This window comes from Spermophilus citellus (genome assembly GCF_964194105.1).
Source record: "Spermophilus citellus genome assembly, chromosome: 11".
Lineage (NCBI taxonomy): Eukaryota > Metazoa > Chordata > Mammalia > Rodentia > Sciuridae > Spermophilus > Spermophilus citellus.
Window position 1 is genome coordinate 97,609,480 of NC_138192.1, and position 27,527 is coordinate 97,637,006.

Genomic DNA, 27,527 nt, shown 5'->3' on the forward strand with positions numbered 1-27,527 from the left:
TGGATGGGGTGGAGCGGGGATGGGGCAAGCGGGTAGGAAAGATGGTAGAATGAGATGGACATCATTACCCTAAGTACATGTATGGTTACACAAATGGTGTGACTCGACTTCATGCACAACCAAAGAAGCAAAAATTTCTGCTCCATTTGTGTACGATGAATTGAAGAGCTTTCTACTGCCATTTATGACTGATTAAAACTAATAAAAATAATAAAGAAAAAGAAATGCAGAGCAAAGAAACAAAGAGAGAGAGAAAACAAAAGTATTTCTGTATATTTGGTAACAAAAGGTACCTGAAAAAAATAGCAATTTAAAAAAATAATCCTCTTTCACTGACAATAAGTATTGGGGGTGGGGAATTTTAGATGGTGCTCTAAAAACTAATTTTAAATATTTATAAATTAATTCTCTATGAGTATCAATTAAAATATCTGAATCCTCTTGCTCTACTGAAATCTTCAATATGAAATGATGGTCAGGGGAAGCCCAGCAAATGCCCATTTAACATATTTCAGCGTAACCATGCAAACTCACAGGAAATGAGAAGAGAGACTGGGAAAGAAGAACCTAGGCTGCATGGCAACCATTCCAAATCTGGAGTGCACACCCTGAGAGGGAACATGAAATATGCAGTTCTCCCAAGCACCCCACTAGTTTTGGTTTAGCTTTTTAAAGATAGGGTTTAGATTCTCTTGTTGTTGTTACTTTTTATAAAAAAACAGATCCTGAACCCAACCCAACTTCTTCTCTGGCACTCCAGCTAAGGCAGCATCTGTTGCAATGTGGGAAGAAAGTCTGCTGGGTTTGGTGTAAGTCTTGCTGTCTTCCAAAGGGGTGTTCAAGGCTAAGTTTTGCTTCGACAAAAAGTCACCTTCAAGAAGTGACTTGAGAAAACTATCTCCCTTTAAGGAGCAATTTCTTTCTTTCTTTCTTTCTTTTTTTCTTTTTTTTTTTTTTTTTTTTTTTTGAGAGAGAGAGAGAGAGAGAGATTGAGAGAGAGAGAATTTTTTTTAATATTTACTTTTTAGCTTTCGGCGGACACAACAGCGAGCATGCTACCGCTTGAGCCACATCCCCAGCCCCTAGGAGCAATTTCATTGTGAAGGAAATTGCTAGTTACAGGTCAGCATATTTTGCCACTATTTTAGTGAACAATAATGCTTGCATTATTACTTAACCCATCTAGGCCCTCAGCTTCTCATTTGCAAAGTAAGACTAGTAAACAACTGCTAATTTTCTTTCTTAACCTAAACTCTGTAACTATTAAGTTTTAAAATAAACTTCAACAGATGAGTACTATACAGAATTTTAATGATTCCAAATGATAACAAAGAACTATCAGCATTCAAATTTCTTAAATAATACAGCTTACTTGCATTTGAATGAAACTTCTATAGTCTTGTTATTTTATACTTATATACTTTGTATTAATAGTGTGATTTCTTTCTTTTTTCCTCTCTCTCCCTCCCTTCCATCTCCACCTCTCTTATTTAGACAGGGTCTTGTTAAATTGCTGAGCCTGGCCTCAAATTTGTGCTCTTCCTCCTGCCTCAGCCTCCCGAATCTCCGGGATCATAGGTATGCACCACCATGTCCAGCTGTTGAACGAAACTTATTTAGAATGACAAATCCTGGAGTCTGAAGATTCCAAAAAATGCCATCACATAATAAATACTAAGATAATATTACAGCTTGAGTACTGATGCAGTCAGAAAGCATCTTAAAAGTAATAATACTATTTTTTAATAAGAAATGTTGTTAGGTTTTTTTTTTTTTAAATCTTTGTTTTATTTATTTATTTTTATGTGGTGCCGAGGATGGAATTCAGTGTCTCAGGCATGTGAGGCAAGTGCTCAACCACTGAGCCAATGTTGTTAGTTTTATAACACCCTATTCGGGCAAATGAATCACATGATGAACCAAAAAAATTCATCATACACTGACCTGTAACCTTGCTCAAATCAGCAGTTGCAGTAGGTCATGTGCACAGCACCATTCACCTTGTTTACCTCCTTGAAATGTCTCAGAAGTGACAGGTTTTGGCAGTAAAGTGCAGAGAGAAAAAAAGGCTGTCACGGATCCCCAAACTGACAATTTAACCTTCTCCAGATGTTCACTGGATTCTTAAGGCTTTCCTTTTCACATGGAATGTTTTATCATATCAAAACTATGCCACAGACTTACACTTAAATAGAAAAAAAATACATTTGAGTGCCTTGCAAAGACATATAATAAATATTTAGAATTCCACTAGTCAATGTAAATTCCCAGTTGGAAATTTGGAAGGTTTTTTTCCCCCAGATGAGTCATTCCATAATATATTAGCTTCTAATATTGTAGCTCAGTGCCATAATTACAATCCCCAAAAAAGAAGTAGTTATTTTTACAGAGTGAAAGGATGATCATTTCTTGATCCATCAGTAATTTCATAATAGCACTTGCTTGTACTAGAAGTATAATAGCTATATTGTGTAATTCAGGTATATACTTCAGAACAGTCAAAACACCACAAATATTCTTCATGCCAAACAAGACACAACTTTCAGAAAAACATCAAAAAATGCTTAAAAGAGAATGATAAAGAACCAAAAGATACATGACAGTGGATGCATTACAATTTTTATTATACATATAGAGCACAGTTTTTCATATCTTTGTAAATAAAGTATGTTCATGCCAATTCATGTCTTGCAACTTCTGGTGTGTGTACTGTTTTGTAAGAAAACCCAACTCAGTGTATGTTACTGATACTGATTCAGGTAAGTTGACTTTTGTTTTGAGGTTTTTTTAATCTTTAAATTTTTTATTTACTTTACTTCTTAAGTCATTGTTTCATGGAGGTTTGTCACACAGAGTATATAACTAGGACAATCCTTATCTATGAAAAACCACAACAGTAATAACCAATATGGAAGAAGATATTTAAAACAGAATGGAATTAGATGTTGTCAATAATAACAAAGAAGATGGGGAGAAAAATTATTGGAATGAAAAGATTCTTGAACAGTTTGAGGCATTTAGAGAAAATGATTAATGATAGTCTTTGTTAACTCAATTACTCATGCCCAAAGTTTAAAGAGTGACCACTAATGGAATAAAACTAGAATGCTTAACTTCCAAGAAAACAGAGGAAGAATGTGGTGACAGGGAGTAAAGAAAACCCATCATTTCAATGGAAGGCATAAAAATAGGGAAAAATAACTATGATAAAGCATGATACACAGAAAATAAATAAGATATAGAAATAAGCCCAAGTATGTAAAAAATAACAAAAAATTTTAAAACACTAAGTGTACCAAAAAAAGATGCTCACTCACTTTGGATTAAAGATCATAAGCTTTAGCTGATTTACAGTAGATAAATCTGAAGCATGTCAAAGAATGATTGAAAGTAAATCAGTGGGAAAAGATACACCAAGCAAAAACTAACTGAAGAAAATGGACATAGCAATTGATAACATCAGATAAAATAGACTTTAAAAAAGATACAAGGACAAAAAAATAGCATTATAAATATACCTCTTTATTGGTATGTCTACTACTTGGTCCTTAGGAAAATATGAGAAGCTAATTATAACACACTATAAAATTAGTATGTCTGGTAAACAATTATTTGTGGATTAGTAATGAATCTTATCAGAACAAAGAATTTCTAAACCTCATGCCAATGCTATTTTAACTCTATCATAAAATATTTACAAATATTATTTAACATTTACTAATTATGACTATAAAAGCCTTCTTTCTGGAGAAATGGTACAAATCAGCATGGGAGAAAAAAAAACTCAGGTAATGTTTCTAAAATAACTGGGTAGAAAGTCAAAATTATCTTAATAGAAGAATGCTTGTTTCAGTAAGGCTTGCATTCGATGTGTTAAAGGAAAAAAATAGATTAAAGCTTCTTTGGATGTGAGAACATTGACCTATGCCATTTTTAAAAACCTATCAGATGTCTATGGAAGTCTCTCATAATCATTCTGAACACAGGATACTTTTTTGAACCAAATATTCAACAAGTATATTAAAAAGAAGATTCATGACACCAATATGATGCTGTGAATTCAGATTCCACTAACTACTATTCTCTACTCTGGTACTGTCCTTGGTACTGGCCTAGGCATGTCCACTCAATCTCTGAACACCTTTGCAAAGTATGTACCAAAGTATGGAAATTTTCCAACCCCAGGATCATCTCTTCTTGCAGTGACCATGTAAGGATGTCTTAGACTTTGAAACTGACCAAAGGATCAAATACATCGTTAGCAAGGTATATATATGGTAGAAATACTGAGTACTTGGCTGAATAACCAAGGACTCCTCCACATTTCCCTGTCTCCTTGCAGTTAGGCAGAACATGATAACAATGCTGAATGGTGGGCTCTGAGCAGAACCAAAACATATCACCTAAGTGCCAAGGCATCTGGTATAGGAGTCTCCAGCTCTCTCTTCTCCTGACACCTGCTAAAGGAGACCATGTGTTCCAGGTAGCATAATGACAAGATGGTTAAGGCTTTATAAGCCAATATGACAAAAATAAAGAAGGTGGTAAGCCTGCATTCCCAAGTGACAACAGGATTCAAGGTCCCTGTCAAACCACATTAAGCATATAGCAACACCAATAAATAATCTTTTATATTGAGTAACTGAGGATGCAGGGTTAGATTATTAGAATAATATAATCTTATATATCTTGACTAATACAATAAGGTAGCAAAGAAATTTAGAGTTAAGTTCTTCCAAAAAGCAATCTCATATTCAAAGCTCTTATTTTCTAAGAGCATATTATGAATTTAAAGTTATGAAATGAAACAATTTTTCTCCACAAATATTCATGTGAAAGTTTCAAAAGAGGTTAAAAATGGGCATTAAACTGCATTTGATAGTTATTCTGGAAATGAATACCTAGCAGATTAATTCTGTGTTTCATTTAATTGAATTTCAGATTAATATAAGCTTTCCCATCACCCTGGAAAGCATGTTGATTTAAAGCCTATATAATATTGAAATCAATATACCTTATTGTTTAGCATTCATATTTTAAGTGCTTATATAATTTCCAGAGCTCTATTTCAAAAAAGCAGATTTTGTTTTCTGTAAGCAGAAATGGTCCAGTGTGTTACTTTAATCTGAAAATCCCCTCTTGTGAATTCATTCAGCGGGTAAGTCTGTACTGCAGCTTCAGACACCAGTAAAATGCTTTTATATTACTAACAGTAATAGTAGCCAAAATAATGATAGTTTACAATCAACAGGAGCTTAGAATGAATCTAGGCACCTTTCTGAGAGTTTTATACACAGTATCTCATATAAGCTACATGATATTACTCCTTTTTCTAGTCATTTTTTTAATTGGAGAAGAATATGAGGAATTAAAAGGTTACATAATTTGCTCAAAGTCATTTAGCCTTCACTCACTGAGTTTACAAATCTATCTGATTGTAGAGCTGGTGCTACAAACCACTGACAACTCCACATCTTCTCCAAGTATGCTGCTTCTGATGGTTCTGTGCAGTTCATTGACAAAAGTCATTTCTTCACAGTCATTGCACATCAGAAAGAAAAACACATAATGTAGCAAACCTTTCCCTAACACCCCTGCTTAGAACAAGGTAAGGGTATGTAAAAATGGTTCATATCATTTAATATAATGCCCTCCAGTTCATTGATGTTGCTATGGATGACAAACTTTGATGCCTTTTCATGGCTCAACAGTATTCCATTATGTATACATATCTTATTTTCTTTATCCATCAGTTGATGGGCACTTAGGTTGTTTCCATTTCTTTGCTACTGTGAATAATGCTGCAATGAACATGGAAATACATACATTTTTTCAACATATGGATTTCACTTCCTGTGGGTATATGCCCAGAAGTAGAATTTCTAGATCATATGTTAGCTATATTTTTAATTTGTTGAGGACTCTACATACTGTTTTCCATAATGACTGTATTAATTTACATTCCAATCAAAACAGTGTTCCCTGACCTCATTAACATTTTTTATCTTTTTGATAAAAGCCATCCTAACAAGTGTGAGATAATATCTCACTATCATTTTGATTAGTACTTCCTAATAATTAGTGATGTTAAGCACTTATTCATATACATGTTGGCTGCTTATATGTTTCCTTTTAAGAAGTGTCTATATTGGGCTGGGGATGTGGCTCAAGTGGTAGCGCGCTCACCTGGCATGCATGTGGCCCGGGTTGATCCTCAGCACCACATACAAACAAAGATGTTGTGTCCGCCGATAACAAAAAAAAAAAAATTAAAATTCTCTCTCTCTCTCTCTCTGTCTCTCTCTTAAAAAAAAAAGAAGTGTCTATATACAGGTGCTTTTAAAATTATTAATTTTAATTATTTTATTGTCATAAAAGAACAAATAAAAATAATTTTTTATTTGTTCAATATACATGACAGTGTATATACATGACAGTGGAGTGTATTTTGACATATTATGCATACATGGAGTACAACTTATTCTAATTAGGATCCCATTCTTGTGGTTGTACGTGACATAAACTTTCACTGCTTATGTATTCACATATGAACATAAGAAAGTTACTTCTGACTCATTCTACTCTTTTCTATTCTCTTTTTGATACTGGGAATTGACACTAGTAATAGTATCAATAATATACTGAGGACTGAACCCTGGGCTGCTTTACCACTAAGTTGCTAACACTGGCCTCGAACTGATCCTCCTGCCTCAGGCTTCTAAATTGCTGGGATTGCTGCACCACTTCACCTGGCCATATACAGGTACTTTGTTGATCAGATAATTTAAAAAAATATTATCAATGCAACTGATAATCCAAATTTGCAAAACTCAAGAAGGTTGTAAGCAAATAACTAAGTATTGAGAAACACTGTGCTATATTTACAAGCACCAGGAAAAAATGAAAATTGGGACACAGAACACTTAAATTGCAGTCTTAATTGCCCACAAGAAACTTTAGAATCTCACCACTCTGAACATTTTTATTTATAGAATATCAGCTTACACTTTAGGGTCTTAAAGCTATAAAATATACAATCTTGGCTCATTATAGCAATCCTTTTTCATTTTGCCATCCAAACGCAAAGAAATATGAAGAGTGTCCTAATATATTAGCCATGGTATTTTAAAAGGCCAACATTCAAAATAGAGCCATGTACCATTCATCTCTGAAGATATAATCAATGCACAGTCACAAAGAGATATACATTAAGTGCAGTCCAGACAAATGCTGGTAATGACTTGGTTTTGGTTCATGACAATATAAGAAGCTTTAGCCAGAATATGAAATACCAATATCAATCACTTCATTACTTAGATCAGATTTTTCCCCCCACAGCAAGTTTGTCAATGAAGGAAGTGGTACATTGATTTACAAGTGGGAGAAAGCATATTTTCTAATTCAGATAGATCACAATTTTCAGACCAGCACTATGGATAGCACTACAACACATAGATACTCTGGAATGTTTATAGTACCCATTTTCCTAGTTCTGTTGGGTACCTGAAGTTGCCTGCAAATGAAGAGTGGCAAATTAAGCCTTTTGAAGTGATTATTTTTCTTTTTGAATAGACAGATAAAATGAGCACACGACCAAAGGTTAAGGGGAACCAGCTAGTGAACCTGAAATGAATTGAATATGTTCTGTTTCCTCTTTAAACTGTTCCATTTGATTTTTCATGAAAAGCTATTTGTGTTAGGTACACTGCATGTTTTGCATGAGGTATGTATTTAGGTCTTTTTATTTAGTGAGTGTAGGAGGAAGTAATGAGTAGCTCTGTTAAATTTGTAAAGGGTCAATTCTAATTTCAGAGACCAGCAATAAATTATAAACCTAGTGATTTCTGAAAAACACCTACAACATGATCATCTCTAGAAATCTCGGGATTTGTATCTTACCAGAAGGAGAACATAATCAGCATATGTTTTGAGAGCTGCGTTCACACTCAAAGTTTCCGCAAATGGTACTTTCATATTTTCACTGTTTTTTCTTTGTATTTCCATATTATAAATACTTACTTAATGACTAAAATGCTTATTGTTCTGATTCAGGTGGATATGTTTGCCCTCTAGATTTGTAGGGCAGAAGGTCATCTGGATTGAGTTATACAATGCAAAACATTATTAACAATTAGACCAACAAAAACAAAAGTCACACTTTAGAAGAGAACGTAAGCCAAGAGAAACAATCAAAATGCACACTGTGCCAATGAGCCATGCCTCACCAGCTCAGTGTCCCACTAAATTGCTTTTCCTTTGGGACTTATTTCTATAGAGACCATATCTCTGTTCCATAAATAAACCCAGAAGTTGCTAGGAGACAGTCTAGCTTCTCAGGACACAACTCAAGGGGAGCGGCTGCTTCCTACCAAGAGGTACAGAAATCTGAAGCTATTTCTGACATACATGCTATTGTTATGAAACCTAGATTCTCAGCACGTGTATGTCACAGAGCTCTAGAAAGAATCTGTTATGGGGTGAGGCTTGTTGGTACTGTTCAGGAGGCTGAGGTGGGAGGATCGCTGGAGCACAGGAGTTCAAGGACAACCTGAGCAACACAGTGAGACCCCATTTCACAAAAAGAAAAAAAGGGGGGGATTTATCACGCATATACCTATTTAGCCATATAAACCCTAAATCGTATGATTGAATCTGGACCCCCAAAATCTTTTTCCATCCTCACCTTGGGTCTCTTCTCTTCTTTCACCCCCTCTCCAAATGTGCCACCTCACTAGACTCTATCTAATAGCGCCCAAACAAATGTTTTGAATATTTTTTAAGTTATGAATCACTCACTCAAAGAGCCTTCCCATCACATTGTTGGTCCTGTTAAACCTCTGAAAATTTCCACATGGCTTGGGGTTATTGTTTTCCTTTTTTTTTTTTTTCCGCTACTTCTTTTAACAAAACAATCTAGTGGGTTTGACCTGTATTAAGACAGCCCTAAGCGCTCTCCATGAACGAGGAACTACAGAAGCGGCAGCCCACACATTCTGCCTTTAGAAGCAGTTGTCATCCTTTCCTTTGTCTGGCTGTGCTAGAGACTCAGTTGGGAATAAATAATGGTACATAAAGTCTTCCTAACAGTGACTGAAACAATGAGAGGAATATTTCTTACATATATAACATGAACATCAGAGTTCCAGTCTAAGCTCTATCTTTCTGCTCTACCCTCTGTTATGGTTTGGATGTGAGGTGTTCCCCAAAAGCTCCTGTATTAATGTAGGACATGAAATGATTACATTATGAAAGCTGTAGCCAAATCAGACCATCTCAGTTTGAATGGATTAACTGGGTAATAACCTAATCAGACCATCCCAGTTTGAATGGACTAACTGGGTAGTAACTCTAAGCAAGTGAGCATGGCTAGAGGAGGTGGTCATTGGGGACATGCTCTGGAAGGGTTCATCTTCTCTAAGGCCCCTTCTCTCACTGTTTCCAAACTGATATGATCAGAGTAGCACTCCTCTGCCATGCCCTTCTGACATGACGTTCTGCCTTACCTTAGACCCAGAGCAATGGAGTCAGCCCACCATGGACTAAACCTCTGAAACCATAAGCCAAAATAAACTTTTCCTCCTCTAAGTTGTCCTTGTCAAGTATTTTGGTCACAGCAATGAAAAGCTGATTAACATACCATCCTTAGCTTTATATCCTCCATACTGATACCTCGTTGTTGCTAGATGGATGCAGCAACACAGGACATCATATATTTTCATTACAGTCCCAAGTACAAGAGAAGCAGAACTTTAAAAAACCCTTCACAAAGCTCAGGATTTCTACTGGGAAGAGAAGTTGGGCCAGTGCCTTCCCCTTATATCTCACTGGCCAGGACTACATCACATGTCCACTCCTAGCTGGATTACCATTCAGATTTAGACCTTTTCTGAGCCGGGGGGGGGGGGGGGGGGGCGGGGGGGGGCTACCCTGAAATCAAAGTTCTGATTGCAGGGAGATAAGAACAGGAAATGGCTGTCAGTTAGAGACCACAGTTCTGCCACATTCCTCTCCACAAGGGATGATGAAGTTCCAATTGAAATAAGGCTATATCTCCAATCCAGTCGTTAAAAGAGCCCATCCATCCATTCTAGCTCCAGGAAGAACATGGATATCTCTATTAAGGGCAGATATGCATTCACTCAGTTGAGGACCCAGATTAATAAGTCTTTCTTTTATACACTACTCTGACCCTATAATTACAGAAACAAGTTATATTTAAAGTTATACAAGGACCTGCACCTTTTAAAGCCATTCATTGTAAAAGATCTGTTAAGACCAATGGCTTACTCAAGAACATCATGCACCTGAGACTACCAACATACTACTTTTATCTGCAAATGCTGGTCTCTGTGTCAGTCCTAGACCCTTGAGACATCTGGGATGCCAGCTCCTCACTCTCCTGGCTAGGGATTTAAGTATTTAAGAAAATATGGTGAGAAGAACTGACAAACATAGAGAACTAAAACAATCAGAGTTCTCCAGAAATAGCTAGATAGGAAAATAAAGTGGGATCTCTTAACTCTTTCCATTTAAATCAAAACTATGGAAAGAACTTTTGCTTCAAGTCATAAGGAAGTGATCAGCAACAAATCAGCCTTCCCAATGTAATCCCCCAAATACCAGGAACTGGATATCTGGTGGCGTAAGACTGCAATCCACAAGAAAAGAGAAACGGATGAGGTGACTTCCTGATCACCCATATCTCATCCAGCAGACAATTTCCTGAGTGCATTTCAGGTAGCTAGAGTCCATGGCAATTCTTCAAAGTGTGGAGGCAGAGATCAGAGTTTGAGTCAACTAAAGAGACTAGAATCTCCAGGCCTCAATACTAGAAAGGAAAGAGTTACGAAGAGGTAAATTTCAAAAAGTCTACATGGGGATCCCCTATAGATCTTTGGCTATGGTGTGGACTGCACACACTCAAAAAGAAACTACTGAGGCTTTGTAGAAAGTCTTGGTAAGGCTTATTCTAAACCTGTCTTAACAAAGCCCCAAATCAAGACCTAACAAAATCCACAGGGTACAACAAATTTGGAGGCTGCCTTCCACCAAGCTGGAAATGCTGGGAAACTATACTAGACTTTCCACAGATGCATCCCAACAAGGTGTAAACACACACCTACTCAAGCACAAGGAAATAAATCTGCCTACTAATAATATTATTCCACAGGACTCAGAATTTTTACAACACAGTGAAAAATTAAAGATAGATGTCCAGTGTAAAATTAGAGACAGATGTGCAAACAAAGACAAAAAATGGGGGAAATATCAACAGAATCTGACCCTGAGATGGCCCAGATTTTGAAATTTAGAAAACAGAGACTTTAAAGCAGCTATATCCTATTGAATTCAAAGAACTGAACAAAAATATGAACTGGATGATTTAGCATGTAAAAGAAATAAAAACTATACAAAAAATGTAAATTCTACAAATGAAAAGGTAAATAACTAAAATTTTAAAACCCATGAGATTGATAACAGAATGAAGACGAAAAAGGAAAAACAAACTTGAAGAGAGATTATCAGAAATTATGAAATTTGAATATCAAAGCAAAAATTAATTGAAGGATAATGAAGTAGAGCCTCATCCGTCCTTGTAGAAAAACATAAAATGATGGAATATAGTTATAATTGTAGTCTCAGAAATGTGAAAATGGATAGAAAAAAAATGAAGAAATAATGACCAAATGTTCCTGAAATTCAACAAAAGCATTAACTTATAATAAGCTCAGAGAAATCCAACCAAGGTAAATAAAAAGAAAACCATACCTAAGTATATCTTCAAAGTACTGAAAATGGAGATAAAGAGAAAATCTTGAATATAGCCAAGGGGAGGGACATGTTACATACAGGGGCACATATAGTGATGATTTATGTGAAATGCAGAAGTCTCTTGAAATAAACTGAGGAAGAGTTAGTACTTGGAAATTTCCTTTTTTTTTTTTTTTTGCCTTTTTTGGAACTGGGGGTTGAACCCAGGGCTTTGCGAATGCAAGGCAGATGCTTTGCCACTGAGCTACATCCCAACCCAGAGATTTATTTCTTAATTCTGCTTTCTTGTCTATATCTTTGGGTTAATTTGAGACTTACAACCCTGACCTATACGTCTTCCTCTGGGAAGTAAAATACAAGAACTCTAAGATTTTGTGGCCATGGTTACTTAGAGATAAGACAAATTGTACTTTGGATGCTTTAGCTCCTCCCTGATTAATTCAGACAGGAAAATACAACAAGTTGGGTGGGGAATTAAAAAGAAGACACAGGAAAAAATATGAAGTAATGTGAGCCAATATCTTAATTGATTCTAGCATTTACAGATAAGGTTATTAACACAGACAAGAAATTATGAAAGAAAAGTTAAAATTGATTATTTACCAAAGAAATATATATAATGTATTTTTAAAAATACAACACTATTTGTAGTCTTATATTAAAATTTTTATGTCATAAAATATAAAATGGGAAAAAATTTTAAAAAGCAAACAAAAAACTACATGAAAAAATAAGTTTTATGAAGCCCAAAGAGTACAATGACATCAAAACTAAAGGAATTACTTCAAAATCCCATAAGAACTGTAAACTTTTTGAGATCATAATAATATAAATATAATTTTTAAATCATGTATCTTCCTCACTTTGGATATATTGTTAAATGCAACTGTGGAAAATACTGAACAGTGAAGATTTTTTTCCCCCTTTCTTATTGTCAAAGAGAAAAAAACAATGATAATTCATCAATTTTTTTACCATTTAGAATTCATATTATTCAGCATGGTTAATCATTAATAGTTATATAAGTAAATATAAACCCTTTTTTTATTTTAACCAACATAAAAATTCTCAATTCAGAAAAACAAATTTTGGTGCATATAACATTTTAAAAACTTTTTAGCAAGGTTATTTTTCAGCAAACCAGAGTTTCTCAACAGTGGCTCTACTGATATTTGAGGCCAGATAAATCTTTGTTGTAAGGGACTCTCCTGTACATTAAAGGATGTTTAGCAGCACCTGGGGTCTTGCATCCCCCCACCCGGCTGTGGCAACCAAAAATGTCTCTGGATACTGCCAATGTCCTCTAGGGGGCAAAATTGTCCCTGTCTGAGAAGAACTTAGCTATGGGTAAGAAACAGTTTTTCCCCCTAATATATTTGTTAAAAGAAAAAGGAGGGGCCAGGGTTGTGGCTCAGTGATGGAGTGCTCACCCAGCATGTGTGAGGCACTGGGTTGGATCCTCAGCACCACATAAAAATAGATAAAATGAGGGTATTGTGTCTATCTACAGCTAAAAAAGAATTTTTTAAGAAAATAAAGGAAAGATGACTGGCTTATAATTTACATTAAAAGCAACAATCTCTTTCTAATAAATGATCTGATGTTAACTTTGAAATGAATTTCCTTCATTCATAAAACAAGTTCTCCAACTTTGAGGAATACAGATTTTATTATTGGGTTGAATTTAGATTTTCTTTCTGGTTAGTTAGGAGGTTTTGTTTTTTGCTTCCAAACAAAGCAGACTTTTTGCTTACTGGGATGCTTCATTCATCAGTCATTCATCTATGAATAATAGGTACAAATTAGCTACACAGAGCTGTGACTGCTATTATTAAAACAAACAGCAGCTATTTATTTCTCAGTCATTCATCAGGATACTTTTTTTCACCTAAAGGAATTTTGAAATACATAGACACCTTAGACCACAGATTGTTCTTAATGAAATCCAACCTTTAGAAAATGCAAGGCATTTTTCATATCAATAATGTAAATGTAGGCATCTGTCAGTTTAAAAGTGTTAATAAATATTAATAATAACCTCTTTACTAGGACTACTTACTGATCAAGGGCAATGGGAAGTTTTAAAAGGAAAATTCTATAACATCTGCAGGTTCTGGCATTTAATTTGGTAGAAATGTAACCACAAAATTCATATAAGCAAAAGTACTATTGACTCTCCTCCTGAAGAAGGAATATTCCCAGAATGTGCTGTGTCTATTTGTGTGTGTGAATTTTCTTCCAGGAGAAAATACAGAATAGTATAATGACAGAGAAAAAAAAAAAAAAAAACCCATGCTCAGAACCACACACATGTCCATTTCCTTGTACTCACCTATATGATAAAGTCCAATCCAATCGCTGGGGTCCACCTCCTCTTTAATGTCCCAGAAGATAATGAGGTTCTGGGCTTGCCCCAGTGTGTACTCGTACATGCTGGCAGTCAAGCTGGAGCGGCTCTCGGAAGTCACCAGGTCCGTGTCGCTATTGGCTCGTTGTAGGGTCATGTTCTCGGGCATGGAGCTCTGCGCAGCAAGGCTCTGCAGGTTCTCTGGGCTCAGTGTGTACCGCATCTGGGGATTTCGACGCCGCACAAAAAGCAGATGCTCCCGGGCTGAGCTAGCCATCCCGTCTGTCTCTCTGAGGTTGGCTCCCTACAAAGCTGCAATAGACAAGCATAAAACATTAGTGCTACCATGTAAAGAATTAGGTTTAAGCTTCCCAGACATAAAAGCCTTGAAGAATATTTACTAAAATCTGAGCATGGAATAATCTTCTGCTGTCAAAATAAAACCTATTATTCTACTGTCGACTGATGATGTCAGAAATAACTTTCATAGACTGAGGTCACATGGCAGCAAAGGCTACCACACACCTGTGGCCCTGGATTTCACTTAGCACAGCTTCCATCCAGCAGTTAAGGAGGAAGGGATTTCTTTACCACTTCTTTTAGGTCTATCCTTTCTCGAACACTCCACCTGCAGAATGGCATCCTGTTCTCATTTTCCAGCTCCCACACGAACGTTATTTATTTTCTGCTGCAATTAAATTTTAAAACAGCAAGACAGAAATTTCTGACACATGCAAAATACAGTTGACATACCACTGAGTACAAGTGCACTTGCTCAGTTTCCTTAGCATCAGTGTAACCCACTGAAATTGTTTTTAGGAGCTTGCTCAGATGCCACCTCTTCACTTAAACACAGAAGCATGATATTTAAACCTATAACACCCCAGACTTAACCCTCTCGATTTTTCTCAGTAGCAATTATTATGACCCAATGCATCATGTAACTGACTTAGTTGACTATTATCTCCTTCCCCCAACAAGAATGTAAACTTCAGGAAAGGAGCAATTTATTGGTGTATGTATGTGCACACTATGATGCTTGGCACACAGTAGGTGCTGAAAAACATCTGTTAAATGAACAAATGATGGAATGGTGAGCATCTTTCTCCTAGACATTCCATGGCCTTAACTTATATCTCGAGTCTCCTTTTCAAGGCTGCCTCTTGCTATCTTGATTCTTTGACTGGGTTATACATTTCCACCACCTGAATATAATAAGCTGTTTCCATTGGTTCCCATTTGGCCTCCCTCTAAAGGAACAGAGACCTCCCTGTTAGGCATTCTTGTTGGGACTTAGATACCTCTTGTTGTCACTGTCCAAGACATGTACTTTCATCCAGCACATTCAAAATTCTGGCTCCCAGTGCTTTCCCTATATGTCAGTGGACTCACACCATGTCACCCAAAGCCTACTGGCTTTACATAGAAGGCATGTGGTTCTCTTTTCTCTATCCCTTTTAGAACCATGTAATCCACTAATGCATTTGTGGACTAACATTTATTCAGTATCCTTAGTACGTGTTGACATCTTTGATGTATTTTTACTTCATTTAAAGCCAAACCTAATTGAGTCTTGGGAATTAGCAGGAGCTCCCATTTAACAGTTAGCCTTTGGGTGCAATATTTACATTACAACTAACAATCTTGGATACTGAGTCTAAGAAGAGGAAAAGGGACAGCAGGTTTCCCTATGTGACCCATTTCCCCACCCATCTTAGAAACACTGTAGGTGAAGAGGACCTATTTCCATTGATAGGGTTACTATACTTGCAAATCTATTTATTTGAACAATTCTGACATCAAGTTGACTTCATACTTTTAGTACTCTCTCATGAATTAAAAATAACTTGGATTGGTAGGCAAGCTATCCTATGTAAAAAGGAAATAAAAATGAACGGACAGGCCGATTTACCCAGTTTAATGGTACTAAATCCAGTATCCCTCTTCATGAAGTTACGCTTCTCTTTTCTTATATAGTCTTGGAAGTTCTGACAACATACCATAACTGTTAGACAATCTCCAACCTGTGAAGCCTTAAAATACAGGTCAACTTCTAATCTACTTTCATTTTAGAGTATTCCAGCAAGCCATTATTTCTTTATAAACTCAGTGAGTCAAGTACCACATCAGCTTCAGCAAGAACTATAAATAATTAACTGCTCACACATTGCAGTCTAATAAAAAATGCAGGCTGTACATAACTAGACTACTTTCCTGAGAGAAAGAAATAGGCCAGCACCTTGATACCTCAAAACCACAATAAATGAACTATAGACAATTATTCTGCTCTAGAAAAAAAGTAAAAAACACATATATGTACAGCCAAAGTGTTCTTTTAAAATGACCTTCAGCATAGTGGATAAGAGAATAAGTTCAAAGCTCAAATTCTAGATTTTGGTTGGGTCTCTATTAGTAATTCACTCTGATGGTTGATAGCTTATTTTAACCACATGCGGCTGGTGGCTTCTACACTATGCAGACAGATCCAAATGATGGACATGCCCCCGACTTTCAAAATGGCTGATTCCCTTTGAACTCACTGCCATCAGGAAGCCCCTCAGTGTGACTAAGAAGAAAATAATCATTGAACTAGCTGTCAATGGTGTGTGAATAATCGAGAAGCCCTGGATCCTTCAGAGGATTCTGGTTTTTGCATTTCAGCATAAAGATGCTTCTTTAGCCAAATCTCTCACTGAAGGAACTGTATAATCCTGTTAGAAAAAAAGCACTCATCTGAGGGGAAGGGTTTTTTAGATAAACACTGAAGGGCAGGAGGATTGAACTGTCCCAGAAACTCTCATGGTCTCTTACAGCTTCTTTCCTTCTACTTTCAATCTGTGCAGTCTTCAAAAGCAAAAACCATGCTGTTGTGAGGCTTGTGTGTGTCAGGGCCAATGAGATGAAGGGGTAAAAAGACAGGGGCTACCTGTATGCTTCTTTAACACTCACATGGCACTTATTCTAAATGATTTACACATGTTATTTATATGTGTAAATAACCCAATCAGACAATCTCCATATACAAAATATAGAGAGAACCCAGGTTATTTGCAAGTCCTGTGTCCACAAATCAATAGTGGTACACACTTAAATTCCACCCTGACTCAATATATTCATCTACTACATGGAGGTGACCTGAACGTATCATGTCAAATTGTTTTAAGGACTAGAAGTATCATGGGTGAAGGTGTCCAGTAAAAAATAACTATTGTCATTTTAGTAGGCAAATGATGTAATTGTTGAATTAATACATTATTTCATTTGGGGTAGCTCTAAGAGGCTGGAAAGAGGGACCCTTGGATGTGGAAGATAGGTAACAGAAAACAAATGCCAAAGACCAATGTTATATATTAAAATCACTACAAGTCCTCCCTAGGGCCAGATGACCCTGTACTTGAGAGGGAATACAGTATATTCTTTCCTTGCTGCTCCTACTCTCCAAGGCCCCTGCCTCCAAAGTCCAGAAATCAACTATGTTAGGTTTCACAGCCCCTTCAGCTGTAGCTCAAGAAGAATGGATTTTAGTGACAGGAAGAGACCATATCCATCAAGAATCATTCAAATAAAGAAACCAAAGACTTGGTGTCAGATTGGATATAAAGGATTAAAGTGAGAGAGAAATTAGGATTAATTTTTGGATTTTCAATCTAGGTGATAAGAGAATCCCAGAAACATCAACAGAACTGAAGAACAATTTGGGGAGAGTTTTAAGTTCATGTAATTGATCCAAGTAAATATGTCTTGAAGACTCATCAGGGGGTAGGACCACACAGCTGATTCATATGGAATCAGGGATAAACAAATATTCAAATAGAATATTCAATAGAAACCTTAAAGTTGATTAAAATATGCCAATGTGTCCCTAAAAGGTGCAGTTCATGGTTTAAAAACTTCTTTCAGATGTTTTACTTTTATATAAGTTGTGTCAATCTGAAAAGAAATACACCATTAGAATGAATAGGTGACCAGGAGGGACTTTTATCAAAACTACTTTGGAAACTTTTTTCCCTTATAGAAAATGTAATTTTTTAGAGTTCATGTTTCCACAGTAAATAAGATCAAACTCCATGCGAAAAGTAATCTGCAAAGTTATGTAAAAGTGAGGGAAAAAATCAAAGCACTCTAAATTTTATAGTTAACATTGTAGTTTACAGGGACCTTAATTCAATGCAGTGCTCTCCTATGTGAAAATCAGTGCTACTCAAACAGGAAAAGAGCAGGTGTACATTTTCTCCTAACGAAACCTATGAATGCTTGATTTGCTCTTTGGTTTCATACCTATGCCTTCTGCAATAATAAAGCCAGTTTTTCTTCAGAAAATTACCCGTGTCTTCTGAACTGCTTTAGAAGTAAAGATGATGGTAACAGAAACTGACTAGTGTATACTCTATTAAACAAACTAAAACTGGTCCTTCAAAGTTCCTTAGATAATCCAGCCCTTCCACAGTAAATCTTCGCTGTGGTTCTCTCTCCCATTCTCAATGGATGCTATTTAACATGATATTGCACTGCTTTTAAACAAAATAGCCCCCCAAAACCTTGTTCTTCTAATTATGATTAGGTTTGCACTATGTGCTCTCTCTGATAACAGATGTCTGCTTAAACAAAACCAAAAACAAAATCACTTTTCTTCCCGAGGTCAAGAGAGATTTAATTACTAAGCAAATTATAAAATGTCACAGTGTACAACTTCATTTGTAAAACCAGCAGGTTTTGTTCAGAAGATACAGGCAGGAGCAGATGACAAATACTCTAAGCAAGTGTTTTTATTTAAAATATGTTTGCTAAAGAATCTGGAGGTGAATGTCAATTTACTAAACTTCACCTGAAGGACAAGACTAAAAAACAATGTCAGCATTTTTGTAGACCAAGAAATGCATGCCAGACCAGATGAATAAATAATACTAATAATAGTAACTAACATCTCTTTTAACCCTTTGAATTCCCCTCAAATATAATTTAGAATACACACATACATACAGACACACACACACACACACACACACACACACACACACACCTGCTCAAACTCAAAGTGCTTTTTTCAATATAAATGAGATGAACAAAGTGGGGGAAATTATATTTACAGTCAGAGACACTAAAGAAAACATAATTTACTTGCCATAGAAGAGATGTGAGAATCTTGGGAGGGAGGCTAGAAATAGGAAAAACAGTGGAATGAATCAGACATAACTTTCCTATGTACATACATGAATATACCACAATGAATCTCTACATCATGTACATCCACAAGACTGAGATCCTAGTTAGAATACGATATACTCCCTGATATAAACGTCACAATTGACTCTACTTTTACATATGCTACAGGGACACTGCTACATCGATGTTCATAGCAGCACAATTCACAATAGCAAGACTGTGGAACCAACCTAGATGCCCTTCAATAGATGAATGGATAAAAAAAATGTGGCATTTATACACAATGGAGTATTACTCTGCATTAAAAAATGACAAAATCATAGAATTTGGAGGGAAATGGATGGCATTAGAGAAGATTATGCTAAGTGAAGCCAGCCAATCCCTAAAAAACAAATGCCAAATGTCTTCTTTGATATAAGGAGAATAACTAAGAACAGAGTAGGGACAAAGAGCATGAGAAGAAGATTAACATTAAACAGGGATGAGAGGTGGGAGGGAAAGCGAGAGAGAAGGGAAATTGCTTGGAAATGGAAGGAGACCCTCAGGGTTATACAAAATTACATACAAGAGGAAGTGAGGGGGAAAAGGAAAAATAATACAAGGGGGAGAAATGAATTACAGTAGAGGGGGTAGAGAGAGTAGAGGGGAGGGGAGGGGAGGGGAGGGGGGATAGTAGAGGATAGGAAAGCCAGCAGAATACAACAGACACTAGTATGGCAATATGTAAATCAATGGAAGTGTAACTGATGAGATTCTGCAATCTGTATAGGGGGTAAAAATGGGAGTTCATAACCCACTTGAATCAAAGTGTGAAATATGATATATCAAGAACTATGTAATGTTTTGAACAACCAACAATAATAAAAAAATTAAAAATTAAATTAAATTAAAAAGAACTAAAAGAAATTAAAGAAAAATGCTTAATTACTCTAAAACACACACACACACGCACACAGATCTGTCTCCAGCAAGATCAGTTGGCATCTGAGATAAGGAAAGTTATCACCAAATTCTCCATGAAAGACCCTCCCCAAGGGCGTTCCCTGGTGTCTATTAAGAGAAAGCATTTACACTTAAGTGTTTGTCATAGATAGTCCCATCCAACTGCTTGGATTAACTGGCAAAAGTATGCTAGTAAAATGACTGAGAAGACCAGAAAAAATTCCTTCTATACAATCTGCCACCAGAATGAGAATTGACAGAGACCTGGGTGGCTGTCAGCCCCTCCCTTCCTCTTCTTACATAGAAAAAGATCTATAAATAGAGAGGTCCTCCAAGCTTCCACCAGTAAGGAAAAGCCTATTCTCCTCATAGTTTTACCAAATAATATATTTTGATCCGCAACATAAAAACAAACCACGTGGGCTGGGGTTTTTCTTGCCTCACATATAGAAGGCACTGGGTTCGATCCTCAGCAAAACATTAAAAATAAATAAATAAATAAATAAATAAATAAAAATAAAGATATTGTGTCCATCTACAACTAAAAAAAAAATTTAAAAAAACACTTGGAAAAGGGATATAGACAAATAATCTTAAATTCCAAAAACTGTTAATTTTAAAGACTAAGTTTCATAATGCTTTTAGGATGTTGATTTAGCATGAAATCACTGAATATACAAATTATAGTAACTAGGAAAATAATTAGTATTCAATTTAACTCTTCAGCTTTTTTAATTTAATGAGGTTTTTAATTCAATTCAACATTTTTGTGGACAGCAATAAATTATTCACAAAAGAAAAAATGCACATCAATAACTGTATACCAAAAACAAAAAAAAAAGACATAATTTTTGTGCCTTAAAACTTTAAATAATAATGGAATGCAAAAATAAATAAATAAAAATCAAAAAATAATTGAATGCAAGTGAAAATGCACGAAATGGGAACTTTATAGTGTTGAGAGGACAATTTTACAAAACTCTCTGGAGTCTTGGATATGCTCATGCTCTCAGAGCCAGTGATTTGCTTCCAGAGCAAAAAGCAGCAATGTTCATCACAACATTATTTCAAACAGACAATATGTCAAAAGAAAATAACTTTCAAACAATGGAAGAACAGCTAGATTATGGCATAGGTACACTATCGTTATCATGAATCCATGTGAAGTATATTATATTTCTTAACATGTGACACGGGAACTTCTTCACCAGAACATAATGTTAAGTATCAACAAATACTGTTATATACACAATAGAATTAAATTGTCTTAAGAGGACACTTTTTCAGTAGTCTTAGATGAGGAAACTGAAAATATTTTTTTCTCCTGATACTCCTTTTTTGAAATTTTCAACAAATTATATGTATATAACCAGAAAAGTTATTAAAAACACACCTTTGATATGAAAGGATGATTCAAATTATTCATCGCAACAAATAGTTATCCTTCAGGAATTATTAGTTTATGTAAAAAAAAAGAAAAAACTCCCCTGATAAACTAAAGAAAGGGAATTCACTAGAAGGATATTGGGCCACTTACAGAATGAAAGTAACTACAGGAAAAATTAGCCAAAGCAGATCTTGGGTCACAGGAGCCCCCAGCATCAATCCACCTACACATTTATCCTCTCCCTCATTGCTTAGGACAGACTCCTGGGAGACTGAATCCAAGGACCTGTGGGGAAGAGGAGAAGGGATCCAGATGGACAGTGACCAAACTGAAGAAAAGAGATTCCTCAAAGTGAAGTAAGCTAGTAAAAAGGGAGGAAGTCAGCTGTTTAGATGAATAGAAAATTAATACTGAACAAAAATTTAAAAAATAAAAATAAAAAGAACCTACAAAATGCCAACTCCAAAATTACATGTCTTAAATATGTAACAGGAGAAGAGAGGACACCAGGATGGGAAGAAGAAAGGCAGCATCTCTATCTCCTTAACCTCAATGGTTAAGGATAGACTGTCACTACCCATACTGAAATGATATCAAATAACATAGGTGTCATTTTTAGCATTAATCTATACCATTAATATGGCATTAAATTAAGAAGAGAAGACTTCAAGAAATATTTTTAAATGTCATGCTAGATTAGGAAAATGACAACCAAAATGTCACACACTTTCATTACCTTTTAAAAATTCAAACCTACTTTTCAGTAAATACACATGGAGTTTTGTGCTATATAAAAGGGAGAAAGAGAGGGAGGAAGGAAGGAAGGACAGAAGAGAATTTGCTTAATATCTACAACTTCTCGTGGTCTGCTTGTTTATTAAAAAATACTGGTGGTTTGTGTGGGAGAAGCAAAATCAATTCATCTTAAACTCAGCCCTTTTGAAAGATATTAAATGCTTACTATTCACACAAAAATAAGCTCCTAGTTACTGCTTGTTAAAAACTACTAGGAAAGAACAACTGTATTTAAATGCAATTGTTTATTCCATAAAATACTAGAGGTCATAGCTTTAAACACTAGTAATTCTATCATGTATTCTAAAGTGTAGAGAACACATTTTTTAAAATGTAATTCTCTCTTTACATTCCCATGGCCACAATAGACTAATTAAACTTGCATCACTTCAGACCTAGATTATCTCAACAGATTGTTCTGACCCTAATATTTACCCCAGTCAATCCATCTACTCCCTCCTGACAGCACTTTTTCAATGACAATCTTCCAAAACTAGGAAATAACACAATTAAAGGACCATGATGTATGTAAACAAAGGAGTGAGGCGGGGACCAAATTCGGGTAGGGTAAGCAGGGCAGGATTCTCACAGGCATGACCTGACTCAGCTGCTCCCTGGAGTTAGCAAGCTGTTGAATAGTCCAGGTAAGGGTGAAGATGACACACATTTGAGTTGTGGCTCTGGGGCTGGAAGAGAGAGCAGAATGGGGATTTTCCAGTGGTACCATACAAATTGTCTCCATGCAAGCTTCTCTCTTCTGCTGCCCTTGAAAATACTTAGCACACTGAGCATTAGCCAGGCCATTCTTTCTCCTACTCCAACTCTAAGACCTAAGGAACTAGGCGTTGAAGAACATTCAGTCAGAATTTAACATTCTTACTTCTAGGTCACCAGTAGCCCTCTGATATCATTCATCTCACCTGCACTTCCCAATGAGTTATAGTCTCATTATGAATCACCATGTCTTCTCTTGCCAGAAGATAAGCTCTTTGAGGACAAATTACTATTACACATTTCTCTTACATATTATATCCTCTGCAAATAGTGTTTTTCAAATGAGTGAGTGGATGGGGCTGATTTCTACTGGAAAATAGTGCAAAAGAACCAATTCGAGAGGGTGAATAAATGCTCACTTTCTCTTAGCATGAGTCACATTTGCCTTCTGACAAAGATTTTTTTTATAAAGTACCTACTGTGTTTTGAAAAGGCACCAGAGAAAGAAATAAAAGAAAGAAAGAAATAAAAATCAAGTTACATGGAAAGAAATTGCCCTTGATACTACAAGGTCAAAGTGCAAAAGTCAGCAAAAGTTAATTACAGAGAATGATCAGCAGGGGCTGGAGTAGCTAAGAAAAGCCTACTGAGAGAACTTGAGCTAGACCTAAAGAAACATGAAGAAGCCAGGAACATATGGCATGCCAAAGAAGGAATCCAACTAAAAAGTGACAAAAGGCAGAAATTAGCTTTCTCTGCCTTCAGTCTGGTCCAAGCCACTATCATTTTCTCTGAATAAACAATTGCCTCCTTCCTACTTCCATATTGTATTTCTTGCTCTCTAGTCTCAACAAAGCATGGACAGTGATCCTGTTCCAATGTAAGTCAGACCACTGTTCTCTATCCAAAATCCTCCAGTGCCCTCCCATCTCACTCAAAAAAAAAAAAAAAAACACCCAAATCCTCACATCCTCACAATGGTCTTCAAAGCCCCACATGATCTGGCCCTAAGTCTTCTCTGATCTCCTTTGCTGCTCCCAGATTGCTCTAGCCACAATCTACCTCAGGGTTTTTGCATGTGCCATTCCCTCTACTCATCTCTTCAGAATCCACATAGTTTGCTGTGTTATTTCAGGATTTCACTATATGGCACCCTCTCAGTGGGACCTTCTCTGACCACCCTATGGAAAATTCTAATTGCTTCAACCCTACCAACCCCCTTTGTCCGTTTTATTTTTCCTCCATAGTACTTTTCATATCCTAATGGACAGCATAACATATTAGTTTGTTTACTGTCTCTCCCCACTGGAATGTATGCTTCATGAAGAAGTGGAAATGACAGACATCACCTCTAAGACAGCTACTACTTACATGGTTTCCTCATTAGAATGACTAGAACACTGTTCCATTCAATTAAGTCATGAATTTTGTTTTTAACTTTACAAATGATTTGACACAATGGTAAGATTCATTATTGATTTCACTAGTGGAGTGGAGTGATTTTGAGTACAGGTTAGAAACATACAGGTTAAAATTCAAAGTCTGAGATTCCCAACGTATGCTTACCATTGACAGAGGTTAACAAAAGGTATATTAAGCAGGGCAGGGAGGGACAGCACTGGAATCAAACAAACATGAGGGAAGGAAGTCACATGTATGTCACAAAATCTGAGAGCCATACCTGCCTAACTGTTAATATAAATAATAGTTACCCAATGCCGAAAACATGTGATGCACTGTCCTACTCCAGGAATACAACAACCAGAGCCCATTCTCAAGGAAGTTACTAGACTAGAAAAAGAATGAATGCTGTTAATTAATGATTAATAAATTCCCAGTTCATGAGATTCCCAATGACAAAGAGGACGTCTGGAAGAACTAAAAATAAATAAACAAACAAACAAACAAACATGAATCATCAAGCCGATGAAAAAATGGTTCTTTTCAGAATTATGATCCTGCTTATTGACTACCAACATAACAGTATAGTTTTTTATTTTTTCTTTATTTAAAAAGTCCTTTTTACCAAAGTATTCACTGCCAGTTCCACTAAACTAGGGGGCTAAAGACAAAACCAAAGAATATCACGAAATAACAAACTGAAGATTTAAAATTAATTCCCGTTTAACCTTTCTCCCACACAATAACAGAGTCCTTCCTTGCCAGTCACATCTCTGTCAAATGTCCCAACAATAAATTGATTGCAAAGAGAAACTGCATCAACTGCTAAAAGATTCAGAAATTTATAAAAGTCAATAATAAGAACTTAAATCACGGGCAAAAACACCAAGAAACAAGGACCTGGCAAAGTCAGAATAATTGACAACCAAAGGAGGAAGAAAATAACAATAATTTGAATACCATAGGACTGAAATGAAGCAATGAGAAGGTCAATAGAGCCCTGGGGTTGTTTTTGAAATGTGACTTTCTTTATGATTGTGATAAGAAAGCCAAATATCCTATTGTGTTATCATACAATTTCCTTGAAAACAATTAACTCCTTCAACTCTCCAAAAATTTCTACACTTCACTTGTTATTTGTTTCTTCTAATAATTCAGTCATTTATGATTATAATCTAAATTTTGTTAAACAATCATTTGAATTTTTAGTTTGTCAAAATCAAACCCTTTCCCCCCTATTTACTTATAAAATTTGGCTTCCCAATGTAAATGTATTCTCTTTGAGAGGTCTTCTTTTCTGGTATCTTCTACCTCCATGTTATCTCCACATGGTGCTACTGAGCTTAGATTTGATTTCCAGATGAAGCTAGTGGGCCTTAGCTGAGACCAGTTTTTAGGTCATTAAATTTCACTGCGTTTCCTAGATGCCAGGGCTTCTTGTGGCTTCCATAGGTCCCAGGATTTGATTAGGTTACCAATATATACATATACATCGTATATGTCTTAGTCTGTTTTCTGTTGCTATAACAAAATACCCGAGACTTGGAAATTAATGTTAAAAAAATAGTCATTTATTTGACTCATGGTTCTAGAAACAGGGAAATCCAAAAGCAAGGTGCTAGCATGTGCCTGGCTGCTAGGGAGGGCCTTCTTGCTACATAATAATAACATGGCAGAGAGATTCACATGATGAAATAGAGCAAGTGTGCTAGCTCAGATCTCTCTTCCTCTTATTACAAAGTCACTAATGTCATCATTGGGGTCCCATCCTCATGATATGATTTAATCCTAATTACCTCCCAAAGGCCGCATCTCCCCATACCACCAACAATTGGGATTAAGTTTCCAATACATGACTTTGGGGGACACATGTAAATTATAACATCATGTCACCTTGGTTTAACCTAGTTTCCCAAACTTTGGAGATAAAGCATAATCAACTATTAAGAGGTTTTTAAAGTCAGTATCTTAAATATAGGAGTCAAGGAGCTTCCCACAGCCAACATAAAGTTCCTAAACTCCTGATTTGCTCTGTTGCATTTCCACACTTTCTCATTTCCATTTTTGGTCTACCTACTTGGAGTTTTGCAGACATAGACAGTAAATATTTATCTACTTGTTGTGAGTCATAGATTTATCTTAAATCAACTTTATAAGCCCGTAATAGCAATTTCCCGCCCTCAAGACAATCTTGATAGACCTGGCAACTGATTGATGAGCAAGCATAAAAAAGGGACCCAGTGCAGGCTTTTCAGATGGGAGTCCTTCCAGAAGCACTCCATAAAAATCATCTTCTCCCTGCCCTTTCCTTTTTATCTACCCATTTTTAATAAGAATAATGACTCTTTGAGTCAAGTATGCCAAGTACATGAACATTTTGTTAAAGCAAAACTCTCTCGACCAAAAATTTTCTGAAATAAATGGGTTTATTGAGCTGGCCTACATGTAGCCCAATGCTTAATCCTTGGATCAAATTCCTGCAACTACCAGCATCAGGGTTAGACAGGAGCTGGAAAATGTCTGCTGGAGCAGAGTTTAGGGCATTTATTCTACCATGAAAATTTGGGGAAGGAAAACGAATTGTTTATATGGAATCCACATTGGCTATAGATAAGAGAGGTGCAATTATGGAAAACAGGAAGAGCTCTGGAATAGAAGGGTGGTTCACAAGAAAAGTAATGGTTGCTTCTAAATGGGTTGGGGGTGGACAGTTCAGAAAGTTTACATGTAACCAGGGTGCAGTGACCCTGGGGTAGTGGGCTATGATGGGATTCAGTCAAGGATTCAACATACATTCAGAAACACACACCCACAAAAAAACTATTTTTCTTGGTTTCACCCTCAGCTGTTAACTGATTAACTTCCTTTATCTCTTCCTCTCCCCATCCTCCAGCTCTTGTCATTAAATTTAGGACATCTCAGAAGTTTTCTTTTACGACTTTATGCAGAGAAATCCTGCAGTGACCTGATAAGTGAAGGTCTTCCATGTAGGTTTCCGTGGCACTC

General features: G+C 36.2%; 1 protein-coding gene across 3 annotated transcripts in view; it reads right to left on the reverse strand.

Moving 5' to 3' along the window:
* The window catches only part of HECW2 (HECT, C2 and WW domain containing E3 ubiquitin protein ligase 2), a 360,484-nt gene that overhangs the window by 198,101 nt on the left and 134,856 nt on the right, over positions 1-27,527 (reverse strand). For all 3 annotated transcript variants that reach the window (XM_081260931.1, XM_081260932.1, XM_081260930.1), the window contains exon 2: positions 14,105-14,431. In XM_081260931.1, coding sequence (XP_081117057.1) covers positions 14,105-14,396 — 292 coding nt within the window. In that variant the 5' untranslated portion in view covers positions 14,397-14,431. The remainder of the gene's footprint in view (positions 1-14,104; positions 14,432-27,527) is intronic.